The sequence below is a fragment of the Schistocerca americana genome, chromosome 2 (assembly GCF_021461395.2).
Source record: "Schistocerca americana isolate TAMUIC-IGC-003095 chromosome 2, iqSchAmer2.1, whole genome shotgun sequence".
NCBI classification, from domain to species: domain Eukaryota; kingdom Metazoa; phylum Arthropoda; class Insecta; order Orthoptera; family Acrididae; genus Schistocerca; species Schistocerca americana.
Window position 1 is genome coordinate 660,451,732 of NC_060120.1, and position 15,277 is coordinate 660,467,008.

At 43.8% G+C, this 15,277-nt stretch overlaps 1 protein-coding gene across 1 annotated transcript in view; it reads right to left on the reverse strand.

Annotated features, from left to right (window-relative positions):
* LOC124594308 overlaps positions 1-12,495 on the reverse strand; it is a 28,920-nt gene extending 16,425 nt beyond the window's left edge. Inside the window, exons 1-3 of the mRNA XM_047132671.1 lie at positions 12,316-12,495; positions 12,120-12,263; positions 3,303-3,360 (exon numbers count right to left, since the gene is read on the reverse strand). Of these exons, the coding sequence (XP_046988627.1) occupies positions 3,303-3,360; positions 12,120-12,263; positions 12,316-12,495 (382 nt within the window). The remainder of the gene's footprint in view (positions 1-3,302; positions 3,361-12,119; positions 12,264-12,315) is intronic.
* Between the last annotated feature and the right edge of the window lie 2,782 nt (positions 12,496-15,277).

Consider the following 15,277-nt stretch of genomic DNA (forward strand, 5'->3'; position numbering starts at 1 on the left):
CCAGGGTAGTTGACTTACACCTTCTAGAGCACGTTGGGTGGCACGGGATACAGGCGGACGTGCATTGTCCTGTTGGAACAGCAAGTTCCCTTGCCGGTCTAGGAATGGTAGAACGATGGGTTCGATGACGGCTTGGATGTACCGTGCACTATTCAGTGTCCCCTCGACGATCACCAGTGGTGTACGGCCAGTGTAGGAGATCGCTCCCCACACCATGATGCCGGGTGTTGGCCCTGTGTGCCTCGGTCGTATGCAGTCCTGATTGTGGCGCTCACCTGCACGGCGCCAAACACGCATACGACCATCATTGGCACCAAGGCAGAAGCGACTCTCATCGCTGAAGACGACACGTCTCCATTCGTCCCTCCATTCACGCCTGTCGCGACACCACTGGAGGCGGGCTGCACGATGTTGGGGCGTGGGCGGAAGACGGCCTAACGGTGTGCGGGACCGTAGCCCAGCTTCATGGAGACGGTTGCGAATGGTCCTCGCCGATACCCCAGGAGCAACAGTGTCCCTAATTTGCTGGGAAGTGGCGGTGCGGTCCCCTACGGCACTGCGTAGGATCCTACGGTCTTGGCGTGCATCCGTGCGTCGCTGCGGTCCGGTCCCAGGTCGACGGGCACGTGAACCTTCCGCCGACCACTGGCGACAACATCGATGTACTGTGGAGACCTCACGCCCCACGTGTTGAGCAATTCGGCGGTACGTCCACCCGGCCTCCCGCATGCCCACTATACGCCGTCGCTCAAAGTCCGTCAACTGCACATACGGTTCACGTCCACGCTGTCGCGGCATGCTACCAGTGTTAAAGACTGCGATGGAGCTCCGTATGTCACGGCAAACTGGCTGACACTGACGGCGGCGGTGCACAAATGCTGCGCAGCTAGCGCCATTCGACGGCCAACACCGCGGTTCCTGGTGTGTCCGCTGTGCCGTGCGTGTGATCATTGCTTGTACAGCCCTCTCGCAGTGTCCGGAGCAAGTATGGTGGGTCTGACACACCGGTGTCAATGTGTTCTTTTTTCCATTTCCAGGAGTGTAGTAATTATATAGAAAGAAAAAAAAACTAATTGTATCTCAAATGACCGATAATTATCCACTTTGTAATTTTAAGGTATATTACTTTGGTACCTAAACGGCATGCATTTTTCAATAGTGTGAAGTCTTTTAATATTATTTATTTGAATATGAATGCTACCACGGTTATTCAACAATCCGAAATTATGTCGTCGGCGTAGCAAATGAGTTATGATATACTATAGATATAAAATACTTACAACAAAATCATTATACTCCAATAATGTTAAGCTGCCACTGAAATTAAATACCTGAAATATAAAAATTCATAAAAATTCAGAAAATTCTGTTGGATTTCAACAAAAAGAACGCACAAAATGCCACTTGACTGTAACACGAAATGGAGAAACAGGGAATCAAATTTAACACTTACTTAACATTTATGGGATCCATAAAATCTTGTTTGTTTACGGAACCTCACATCTGACCACGTTAACTGATTTACTGCATTACTTCCATGATTTATACCTTTGATGTTGACCGGCGTAACTGAAGTTGAATAAAATGTGTTCAGAATGCTACATTTTTTTTGGTTTGGTTGGAAAGAGGGGATCTTATGGCCAGCATTCGACTAGATGAATGTGAGAAATCTCCCAAAAGCGGCCGCAAATTGGCCGGCGCAACCAACGATTTACAGCTTCAGATTGAATCAAGACAGCTTTCGTATCTTCAGTTTACCACTTTGTTGTGCAGTCCGGCCATCTGGATTCCAAAATTCGTACTCAATGACAGTATCTAGAGCTGTGTTGCACATCATAGAGATTGAGAAGGTCTCAGTCCCTAAAGAGGACACGTTTTCGACCTTGAAATTTAACATTTTTTTCCTGTCTTCCATTGTGGAAAAGGTATTGCCTTTTGCGACCGACATAGTTAATTACCAAGGTTAAGTATAGACGTACACACCTGCAGGACATCATGGTCGTGTTCTCTACAGGGCAGTGCAGCAGGTCTGCCGCGTAAAAACTGAATGCACGAGGGTTGCCCAGAAAGTAATGCACCGCATTTTTTTCTCAGCCGAAAACAATGCTGCGAATGCGAAACGTTACGTATGTATTATCTGAAGTCTACTGAGCGAGCGCGCGAAGTTTCCGTCATTTCCGACAGATAGCGTAGCTGCAGGACAGTTTCAAAATGGCGTTTGTAGGTGATGTAGATTACAAGCAACGTGTCGTCATTGAATTTCTCATTGCAGAGAAAGAAACTGTGGGAAATATGCACAGACACTTGTGCAAAGTCTATGGAGCACCTGCTGTCGATGGAAGTACAGTTAGTCGCTGGGCAAGGAGGGTGAGGTCATCAGAAGGCGCCGCGCGGGGTAGCCGCGTGGTCTCCGGCGTATTGTCACGGTCCGCGCGGCTCCCCTCGTCTGAGGTTCGAGCCCTCCCTCGGGCATGGGTGTGTGTGTGTGTGTGTGTGTGTGTGTGTGTGTGTGTGTGAGTCGTCCTTAGCGTAATTTAGTTTAAATTAGATTAAATAGTGTGTTAGCTTAGGGACCGATGACCTCAGCAGTTTGGTCCGGTAAGACCTTACCACAAACTTCCAATTTTTTATGAGAAGGCGGCTCGGCGGAGCTCCACGATTTGCAGCGGTCGGGGAGACCATCCACGGCTGTCACACCTGACATGCTGCAGCGAGCTGATGTCATTCATTAAATAATGCCAGTCGTGGAAGACATTTTGAGGACGATGAGGAGGTGATTCACACAGTGAAGCACTGGCTCCGTCATTAGGACAAGGATTGGTACCGTCAGAGCAAACACGCCCCTGTTTCGCGCTGGAGGAAGGCCATAGAACGGGATGGAGATTACGTGGAAAAATAGGGCGTGTAGATAAAACACCGTTCTTTCGTGTGTATAATTCTCATTACGTTCAGTAAAGAATTGTTGAAGAAAAAATGCGCTGCATTACTTTCTGGGCAACCCTCGTATATTCAGCATGTCATCATGGGTCTAATCCTCCACACAAAACGGTAAAGTACTGTTGTGATTCCGTTGTGCAATCTGCAATATCATAAAGGCTATATGAGAAAATGACAGATAAAAGATTGAGGACGCTATTTCGGAATATTTCTGAAAAATTTCGTTTACATCGTAATTGGAACTCGCTGTCGCATTTGGGATCGGCTTGATTTCCCATGAACGGTGCCACAACCAAAAAAATCGAGTTGTAGTACGTATGATACACGGAACATGCAAACGCCTAACTACATAACTTGGTTCTCACCTCTGAGGCGGCTCTTGGGCGCACATCGCTTTCCTGGTAGTTCCCGTTTTGCACACCCCTGCAACAGAAGAAAACATCAGATATACTTATCTGGGTGAGCCACACATGCTTACCAAGTAAAAGGTACGTGGAAATTTCTGAATTCGTGGACGTGTAACAACTCCAATTTTTGCTGCAGCATTTGGTGTGATACTGGATGACAGTGGTGAGAAAGATATTACCACCTGATTCGGCGCTATGTTCTACTCTACTAAGCTGCTGAAAAGAAGTTACTGCAGTAAGCACTCAGAACTAGACAGAATTTGTAATGTTTGTGGCAGTTCGGTGGTGTGGACAGTTCTACTCCTTCAGTGTTGTGCTGTGTGAGCTTCTGCGACTTGAAGCTGCCAGTGAAAATTATTTGAAATAATGCGACATCAAGAGCCTGAAGTAAGAAAACTACATTTCTCTTGCGCCCGTTTTCATTGTTACAAACAGTAATTAACAGATAAAATGGAAATATGTGAGCAATTTTGTAAAATTGATAATGGGGATGAATTAAACGTCCACCAGATGACGCATTCGGCATATATGAGAGCCTTTAGACACACTGTTCCCCCAAAGCTCTTTTTGTGAAAAGCCTCACTGTAAACATTGACGTGTGTAATATTTGTATGCGCCCTTCAAAAACTATGTTATGCTGGAGAGAAGAAATAAAAAGTTTAATGCACAACTGCGAAAGATCGCGTTTTATGACTCATTTGACTAGTATCGCTCGTCAGACCCGATTCCCAGATATATGGAAACGATTGTACAGAGCAATTCGAAATGAACATGGCAGTTACAAACGGCTGTAACTATTTAACGCATAACAACATGTCGACAAGAATCATACAGAATGTATGTCATCAGCAAAAATGCATTCTGCGTGTCCCAGTGTGGTTCTGGAAAAATAATCTAATGACGTGAAATCTATACTTCGAAGAACAAGTATTAGAGACGCAATACTTTTTCTCTTGGGCAACGATAGAGGAGGAAATCGGCTGTGAGCAGTTCAAGGAGAATCATACTGACGTCAGCAAGAAGAGTGTTACAGAACACAGGACAGTTACTCAATACCAACACAAAATAACGTGGTCGTATACACTGAAAAAAATCGCCGCTTGGTTCTATAACGTTTTTCTAGCGTTGTCCACTATACGGTTCAGCCAGATCACGAACAATTTCACGTGTTTACTTTCGTTTCTCCGAACCTTAAATTGCGACAGTCGTGGCTATTTATGCATCTGTTGCGTGAAATGTTGTCTCGTCTGTAAAACTTACAGCACATAGTCGTCAGCCGTCTTCCTCAGCATCATTGTTTCCAAACTCGATACGTCTAAGACGATTAATCTTCTTGATTTCACGTTGTTATTAAATCATGTTCATATGTGATCACTATTTCTTGCACGTGACATTATGGACAGTTATCAACGAACACCGTATTGCAAAGAAATCTACGACGGTAACTTTTTTTTCTTTTGCTCGAAGTACTATCCGTTGCTTCGCATTCTTCTGAAAAATTTATTCTCCTCAAAGCTACCGATTTTCTTCTACTTCTGGAACCTACTTCTGAAACCATACTGCTCTGGCGCTACTGTATCACGTAGCTCTCTGAACGTACGCTGAATAACAACAGATCAAATCAAACGACACACTGCAGCTTTTCTTGAACTGGCAGTGTCTAGACCGCTATTAACGAGTAAGCAATACCGTCAAAATGAAACTCGAACTGTCTCTTGATGAAAAAAATTACACACATTGTTAGCTCTATAATGCCGTTACTGCGTTAAATTGGCTTTTGTATTTATAAGATCTTTTGACTGAGATCATTGCGAAAACTGCCGAAACTTCTCAGTTCATTTATTTTAGGGAAGTTCGAGTCAATTACAAACGATAGGAAAGATTTAACCGACATAAATTTAAAAAGTTTAGATTTTCCGAGGTTGAGAATGAGACAGACTACGGGCAATGGAATATTTGTGTCGTATGGGAGCAGCTTCCCGTCAAACTTAAAATACCTCCTAGAGTGAGAAATCTTCTTATAGGAAAACACGTTAACACTGAGCTGGCTTTTTACAAGTGCTGGAAACAAAGGAAGATATTTTTCTCGGCCTAGAGTCTGAATATGTATTGCCTTATACCAAGCAGCTAAAACCCAACCGCCCTCGGTCACTATTTTTAACAAATTAACCTGGTTACAACACTGCTAGGAGTTTCTTCTTCAGAATTTAAAACAAAGAATGGTCTATATTCTATAACATGGTCACAGAATAATGACTAAAAACGAATGATAGGGTATAAATACGGAATCATCGTAAAAGACTGACAGTACTTATATGTCATTTATAAAATAATAAATACGCCAAACGGGCATTAGTCACAAAGATATTTAAGAAAAAGAAAACTGTGATAGGTTGCAACCTGCATCACGCAAGTAACCAGCAGCCCTTAGCGACTCGCTATCACAGTTTTCTTTTCTTTTTCTTAAATATCTTTGTGACTAATGCCCTTTTGGCATATTTATTATTTTATAAATGACATATAAGTACTGTCAGTCTTTTACGATGATTCCATACTTATATCCTATCATACGTTTTAGTCATTATTCTGTGACCATGTTAGCAGTGTTGAAACCAGGTTAATTTGTTGAAAATAGTGACCGAGGGCTGTTTTTCTTTCAGTTCTAACTATTCACGGTCTCTGAACGTGCAGACATGTACAAAATTTTGTAACAGCCTTAGCTTATGCCTGATGACTAGCAACTTGCCTCGGCTTCACACGAATAGCACTAACGAGGGAAACTTCCCATTGCACCCCGTTAGATTTAGTTGTAAGATGCCCCAATTATTATCCCGTCAAAAATTAAACACAGACCAAGCATGAAAACGGGATGAAGGTGTCCGTAACTTTGAAAAAATGGGCAAAATAAAAACAGCCAACGGTCCAAGCTCGAGACGTGCAACATCGAGCAAATCTGACCAGCCACGGCATCGTGGTTGTGTGGTCGCGGTATTGGATTGTGAAGGGGGAGATCCGTGTTCAAATCTTCCTCGGGCTCGACAGTCCGGTCATTGAAGTGTCTGTTCGCTGCACTCATATTCGTGTCTGTGTCATTGTGTAACGTTGGTTTGCAACAGCGAGATGTTACCTACAGACGTACATACTTATTTGTTCTGCATAAGTACCAAATGTTACGACTCTTGCGTTCCGTTTTGGAAGTTTTGACGCTGAATTTCTTTGTTGTAACATAGTTCACACTCGTTTATTTCTTGTTTTCATTTCTGTGTGAGGTCTATGCGGCATCTCGCCTGCTCTCACTATTCATCACGTTTGCTTGCGACGGTAGTGTATTCTTACCATATGACTCCTATTATACAACCAGTGTATAGTACGGCAAGTGACAAGACTACAGAAGGAGAACAGACACGTCAGTGACCGGACGGGCAGTTCATAAATTGTTAAAAAATGAAGGGGCGCGAGGGAGATTTGAACACTGACCTCCCGCTTTGTAGTACAACACCATGACTACAGAATCACAACGCCCAGCTTCTTACAAATGCGCTCGATGTTGCACATCTTAAGCTTGGACCGTCCACTGTTTCTACTCTGTTTTTTTTATTTTTTATTATTATCTGAGGGGGGCGATAGGGAGTATCCCTTGTAAACATCTATGGGCGGACGACTTGTTTGGCGTAGTCGTAATAAATTACACACAATAGTTTTTCTCGTGGATCAGTCTATTAGTCAAAGCCGTGTCAAAACCCCTACAGTAGTCCCTGAGATTAGCCTTCAAATACTGACAGAAAAACGCAGCAGGGAAATTTAATTTATAATATGCAGAGACCAAAATTTTACAGAATCCCATTACTGCAGCTCGTCAGGTTCCTGGAGAAACCTCTAGAGTCTAGAGCGTCTTAACGCTGCAAGCTCTTTACGTAACCTCTGTTCAGCAGTATGGCTTACGCTCAGACATAACACAGTTCACCAAACGCTGCGCCTGTCGATCAGATACGTTGGCTAGGGTACGAACTACCTCCACACCGAGAAAGCTTTTGGTAAACCTCATGTACAAATTGTCTCAATTAGGCATTCCAGAAAAGTTTCTAATGAGGAAGCGATTCTGCGCAACAAACGTTTTAGCACGCTCAAAAATGGATCGCTGGGATGCCACAAGGCTCAACGCTAGGTCCTGTAATATAAGCATTCTATGTAGTGTACCTAAGTTCGAACGCGAGGCGAATGCCTTAAAAGGCAAGCACACTAGCGTCTAAGCACAGTCACAACCGTACTTTCACAGCTACGAAATTTTAAACGTGTTGAGATTAGCACTCTCTGGCGCGATGGTGGACTATATTCAAGAAAGTTAGTAGGAGTAATCCATTAAATTACAGGCCCATATCGTTAACGTCGATATGCAGCAAGATTTTGGAGCATATACTGTGTTCGAACATTATGAATTACCTCGAAGAAACCGGTCTATTGACACACAGTCAACATGGGTTTAGAAAGCCTGTGAAACACAGCTAGCTCTTTATTCACATGAAGTGTTGAGTGCTATTGACAAGGGATTTCAGATCGATTCCGTATTTCTGGATTTCCGGACGGCTTTTGGCACTGTACCACACAAGCGGCTCGTAGTGAAATTGCGTGCTTATGGAATATCGTCTCAGTTATGTGACTGGATTTGTGATTGCCTGCCAGAGAGGTCACAGTTAGTAGTAATTGACGGAAAGATGTCGAGTAAAACAGAAGTGATTGCAGGCGTTCCCCAAGGTAGTGTTATAGGCCCTTTGGTGTTCCTTATCTATATAAACGATTTGCGTGACAATCTGAGCAGCCGTCTTCCGTTGTTTGCAGATGACGCTGTCGTTTATCGACTAATTAAGTCATAAGAAGATCAAAACAAGCTGCAAAACGATTTATAAAAGATATCTGAATGGTGCGAAAAGTTGTAGTTGACCCTAAATAACGAAAAGTGTGAGATCATCCACATGAGTGCTAAAAGTAACTCGTTAAACTTCGGTTACACGATAAATCAGTCTAATCTAAAAGCAGTAAATTCAACTAAATACCTAGGTATTACAATTACGAACAACTTAAATTGGAAAGAACACATATAAAATGTTGTGGGGAAGGCTAACCAAAGACTGCGTTTTATTGGCAGGACACTTAGAAAATGTAACAGACCTACTAAGGAGACTGCCTACACTACGCTTGTCCGTCCTCTTTTAGTATATTGCTTCGCGGTGTGGGATCCTTACCAGGCAGGACTGACGGAGTACATCGAAAAAGTTCAAAGGTAGGCAGCACGTTTTGTATTATCGCGAAATATGGGAGAGAGTGTCACAGAAATGATACAGGATTTGCGATGGGCATAATTAAAAGAAAGGCGTTTTTGTTGCGACGAAATCTTCTCACGAAATTCCAATCACCAACTTTCTCCTCAGAATGCGAAAATATTTTGTTGACAGTGACCTACATAGGGAGGAACGATCACCACGATAAAATAAGTGAAATCAGAGCTCGTACGGAAAGATATAGGTGTTCATTCTTTCTGTGCGCTGTACGATAATAGAGAATTGTGAAGGTGGTTCGATGAACCCTCTGCCAGGCACTTTTGCAGAGAATCCATGTAGATTTAGATGTATATATCCGTTTGAAATGGGGTATTATCAATGGACATCAGCTTAAGAATATACGAACAGTTGATCTATCTGATGGTCGACAGTGGCATGTGAATGCTTCAAACAACCAATAGCTTCTCTGGATTCTGCACACTACAGCCAAAACTGAGAAATTTGGACCAGATGCTTGCGCTAGGGTCTCCTTAAGCGAACCATCAGAAATTTGTAGAATTTATACGTGAGAAAGCTTCCACATTGTTCACTAACTCTCCACTAGTCGACCACATACATACGAGGGCTATTCCGAAAGTAAGATCCGGTCGGGTCGTGAAATGGAAGCCACTGTGAGAACAAAAAAGTTATTTGATTTGCTACGGTTACCTACAGCTTCCAGCTACCTCTATGTAGTCGCCCCTCCGACTTACACGTTTGTCGTAGCGTTGTACCACCTTTCCAGTACCCTCGTCATAGAAGGCAGCCGCCTGTGCTTTCCGCCAAGTCTGTACGATTGTCTATAGCTCATTAACGGTGCCAATAAGTTGTCTTTAAAGCCAGTGGTTCATGTGAGCAGAGATGAAACTCAGGGGTATCCAGTTACGGGCTGTATTGTGGGTGATCAAATACTTCCCATCGAAAACGCTACAGGAGCATCTGCATTGTCCTTGCAGAGTGTGGCTGACAATTGTCATGAAGAAGGAACTGTGTTATGTGGGCTGCATGACATCAGGCGAAATCTCTCACTTGGTCCTCATACTTCACGGGAGAGACTGTTTAGCCAGGCATCTTTATGTGCCCAGAATTGAAAAGAGGGACGTGACGCGATCGACGAGCATACAAGAGGCACTGCCCTCCACATCTGTGCAGAACTTTATCGGATTGTCACTGTTGTTTCCACTTCGCGCCCGATCGGACTTCACTTTCCAAATAGCCATCGTATGAAGGAGTACCCGAGACACAGAAAGACAGCATACTTCCTCCACATTGGGGAAACGTTTGGTAAGCCTCACAACGAGGCATCTCACTGCACATTTTCTTGTGATTGCCTAGTTTATAGTAAGGAATCACTCTGTGCAGAACAGATGTGATAACGCGATTAAAACTGCATCACCGGACTCTCACAAGGCTCGATGCTTGGTCCCATATTATGTACGGTACAAATAGTGTGCGTCAGCCGGAATGTGGGGACATTGCCTTATATGTCGAGAACACTATCATGTTTAAATAAAGTCAGAACTGTAGATTTATAGCTAGGAAATTTCAGAAATGTATATAGCCACTTGCTACAAGATGTAAAAAATAAATAAGAAAAAACCAATCCGGCCTCAGTTTCAAACCGAGATCACCTCGCTCGCCCTCGCTCCCCCCCCCCCCCCCGCGCCACACCCCCCACTCACACACACACACACACACACACACACACACACACACATATGCACAACTAGAAAATGTTGGTTTATGTTGAGTTTGAGTGACTTCGTGTCACATTTACCCATAGGAAAAGGTAGGAATCAGCTCTTTGCAAGTAGACAAACAGAGCTAGTAGTAAGGGATGCACTACAACTATTCCCGATGTATGCACTCGTTAAGTCTTTAAGTGGACTATTATTGATATCAAGCAGTTGATTTTGCCTAAAATTTGTACGGTACGCAAATACGACCGTTGCTCGCCATAAGTATGCCAAGAATCTGTTGTATTAATTCTGCAATCTCTAGTTAACGATGAGAATTTTTTCCAGAAACACGCGTTGTAGGGTTCTTAAGCGGATAATCAATCTATGATACCACCGAAAAGAAGTAGAATATGTATGTACGAAAGTTTTCACTTCACTCAGCGATTAACTCATTTGTTATGATGTCAATATAGAGACCTGTCTCTACGATCATTAAGTAATTATATACGGGGCAGTCAAATGAAAACGAGACAGATGGAAAAAAGTAAGTAAATTGTTTATTATTTCAAAAATAACCACCATAACTGATAGTACATTTATCCAACAGTCAGATCAGACATGCCTTCATGGAAAAATGTTTGCGGTTACCATGATTGTACCCAGGTTTGCACCTATTCGTCCAAAGCAAATAGACGGCCACGAATGTTTCTCTTCACGTCTCCAGATATATGGGAATCGCATGGAGAGAAGTCGGGGAAGTAAGGAGGATGTATAAGGGCTCCTCAGTGGAACGTCTGCAGCGTAATCGAAACAACAGGCACGCCAGCGAATACTTTCGAAATAATAAACGTTTTGGTTACTTTTCTACATCGTTTTCATTTGACTATCCCTTTATAGTATAGTATCATACAGATATTGGACGTGGATATGTAAAATTCGATCACGGTTTAAATTACGAACTTAGGGTGTTCAAATGGCTCTGAACACTATGGGACTTAACTTTTGAGGTCATCAGGCCCCTAGAACTTAGAACTACTTAAACCTAACTAACCTAAGGACATCACACACATCCATGCCCGAGGCAGGATTCGAACCTGCGACCGCAGCGGTCGCGCGGTTCCAGACTGTAGCGCCTAGAACCGCTCGGCCACCTCGGCCGGCGAACTTAGGATGTGTTTCGCGTAATCCTAGGAAATGAATATAATGCTTGAAATACGTATTTCCGAGAATGAAGATTGCAGTTAGCATTATTTCGACGCCGTGGTGTTTAGAGATGAGGTTCTTACTCCGAAGAACGCGAAAATTATCTGTGATCCATTCAAGGGAACCATGTTGGCATCTGCATGATGAGATAGCCCAGTGGAAACTTAAATTAGGTTCGCTGGCCGGACATTTCAAACCTGCTCTTCCCCAATATGGGTAAAACATGTTACAACTGTCCAAACCCGTGGCCTGCACTTCGAGGAGGTGATGGAACAGACTCTCCTGCACCCGTACACCTTCGAGAAAGGTGTCCGTTGAGCTCAATTTGGACACCAAGGTGAAATGCCGCTTTGCACCGTGCTGCTACAAAAATAATCTGATCGTACTCACGCAGTTGCACTGCCAAGCATGCTCTCGTAACCTGTACTACCACGGTATAGACATTCGAGCCCTCCACCCTGTTACTGTTTGCCCCATTATTCGCTGCTTGAATATTCAGTGCTGTGCCGGTAACACCAGCAGGATGAAATGGCTGAAGGCAGACGCAGAATACGACAGAACAGAATGACTCGAGTTACCTGTAGCGCTGCTGGTCGGCGCCGACGGCTTGCGCCGGCTGCGCCCACTTCTGGGCGCAGCCGGCGGCCAAGTGCGCCTCTGCAGTCCCGGCGGCGTAGTATATTGCTTCTGTGGAGTCCCCCCCCCCCCCCCCCCCCCCCACCCTGCGCCACACCCTAGCAAAACAGCGTTGCGGTAGGCGGCCACGTGACCGGCCCGCTGGCTGGCAACACGGCTCGCACTTGTGCGCAATGCACTGCATCCTGCTTGGAAGCCACCAAGGTCAAGGCCTGTACCCGAAACAGGGCTGCTCGATTGGATACTGCGCCGCCTCGTCCGGCCACAGCGCCGCAGTCGCTTCCAGGAACTGCAATATCCCGTTGGCTGCCATCTCATATCGCACCCCGGCAAGAACAGTGACACAACCCAAAAACGCAAGACCTGAGAAAACTTGGCTTAAAGAATTAATTATTTGAAACATAATGAAAGCTTCCTTTGAATTTCAAATTAGTGTTGCAGGCAGTGAATTCTATATACAGCCTCACTTACCGGTTAATCACCTCTAGTCGAATTGCTTGTGAAGTGGCAAAACTCCCGAAACTTGGCTACACTGCATGTTACCGGAAAGTTGAGTGCAGCTGTGTGTTTGAGCGTCACTTGTTAAGAAGCTCGTATTCTTAAATTGTTGTAAGAGTCGGGCAGTTTGCATTACAACAGCGAATTGATATTGTGGAGCGTTGAATAAAGATAGGCTCCGTCAAAGAATGTAAAGAAATGATTCAAGCGAAGTATCCTGGTAGGAAACTCCCTACGACCAGCAATATTGAAGATCTGTGCAAGAAATGGCGTGCTGTAGGATCCGTTGAGAACGTGCAGATGGATAGGTGACCGACAATGAGGACCGCTGAAACTATAGGCACAAGTCCATGCGTACATCGTGTACCAAAAGGTATGAAATTAAAAGCTTATCGTGCGACTGTGGTCCAAGAGTTGAAATTTGAGTATCAGTATAAAATAAAAGAGTTCATTACTGCATTTCGCTGTTAACATTAGCTGCTAACACAAACCACCGTGACGTGCGTGGCAGAGGGTACGTCCTGTACCAGTTATTATGGTTAATTTCCGTTACTTTCACGTATGGAGCGTGGGAAGAATGATTGTCTGAATGCCTCTCTCTGTGCTATAATTATTCTGATCTTATCCTCATGATCCCTTTTTGAGCGATACCTAGGGGACTGTAATATCCTAGAGTCATAATGTAAAGCCGGTTCTTGAAACTTCGTTAATAGACTGTCTCGGGATAGTTTATATCTATCTTCAAGTCTTTCAGTTCAGTTCCGTCAGAATTTCTGTGACACTCACGGACAGATCAAACAAACCTATGATCATTTGTGCTGCCCTTCTCTGCATACGTTCAATATCCCCTGTTAGTCCTACTTCTTACGGCTCCCACACAATTGAACAATATTCTAGAACCGGTGACTTATAAGCAGTCTCCTTAGTAGACTGACTGCACTCCCCCGTATTCCCGTATTCTACCAATAAACCGAAGTCTACCGCCTGCTCTATCCACGATTGAGCCCATGTGATCATTCCATTTCATGTTCCTACAAAGCATAACACCCAGGTATTTGTGGAAACTGACCGATGCCAGCAGTGATTCAGTGACACTGTAGCCATAGGATACTACGTTTTTTCGTTTTGTGAAGTGCACAGTTTTACATTTCTGGACATTTAAAGCAAGTTGCCAATCTTTCCACCACTTTGAAATCTTATCAAGATTTGACTTGATTCTTTCAGACAGTACTTCACTATAGATAACGGCATCATCTACAAAAAATCCGAGGTTGCTATTAATATTGTCCGCAAGGACATTCATTAATATGCAACAAGAACAGAAAGGTTCCCAACACACTTCCCTGGGGCACACCTGGAGTTACTTCTACATCTGCTGATGATGCTCAGTTCAAGATAATATGCTGCGTCCTCCCGACCAAAAAGTTCTGAATACAGTCACAAATTTCACTTGATACCCCATGTGATAGTACTTTTGACAATACGCGTAGGTGTCGTGCTGAGTCAAATGCTGTTCGCAAATTAAGAAATATTGGGTCTAAGTCACTGCCTTGATCCAAAGCTTTTAATGTCATGTAATAAAATTGCGAGTTGTGTTTCATATGATAAATATTGTCGAATTCCATGTTGGTTGGCATTGAGGAAGTCATTGTATTCAAGATACCTCATTGTGTTTGAGCTCAGAATATATTCCAAGATTCCACAACAATTCGATGTTAAGGATATTTGACGGTAGTTTTGTGGATCAGTTCTGCTATCCTTCTAGTACACAGGTGTGGCTTATACTTTTTTCCAAGAACTGGGCACGGTGTTTTGTTCGAAGGACCTACGATAGATTATAGAAGAGGGGCTAACTCAGTCGCAAATTCGGTGTAGAATCTGACAGGGATTCCATCGGGCCCTGTAGCTTTGATCATTTTTAACAATTTCAGCTGTTTCTCAACACCCCTGACACTAATATTTATTTTCATTGTTTTGCTTCAAGTCAGATGAGATCTGGTTTTAATTGTCAGATTATGTAAATTCCAGAATTGGACATAAAACCCACGTATTCTGCGTCATGAAGAACCTCTCCACTCAGAGAAGGTAGGTGTTTGGTGTGCGTTGTCCGGCAAGCGCATTATTGGTCCCCTATTTTTCAATTACGCTGTAAAGTTGTAAACAGTGCCAGACATCTAGAGATTTTTTACTCTTTCTATGCATAATTAACAGATGCAGAGAAGCTGTATGCAGTATTCCGACAAGATGCAGGAGTCGCTCACACATTCAACCAAAATATGGCCCCCATCACTGACGTGTTCCCCTGGGGACAGACTCGTCAGTAGAGGCCTCTGGCCTCCAAGGTCCCCGAACTTCACACCGTGTGATTTTCATTTATGGGAGGGACACACTAAAAATTAAAGCGTATGTTGACAGTTCTCGCAAAACAGATGATCTTAAACGGAACATTACTAGAGAAATTAACTATATCACACCTGCAGAATTACAGCGGTTTGCTGGTAACGTCATTACACGAAATCAGCGATGCCTGGAGGCCCATAGCCATCACTTCCAGCGTCTCTTATAAACAGGTAACTACAGGTTTTGGTACTTTTCGTGCACG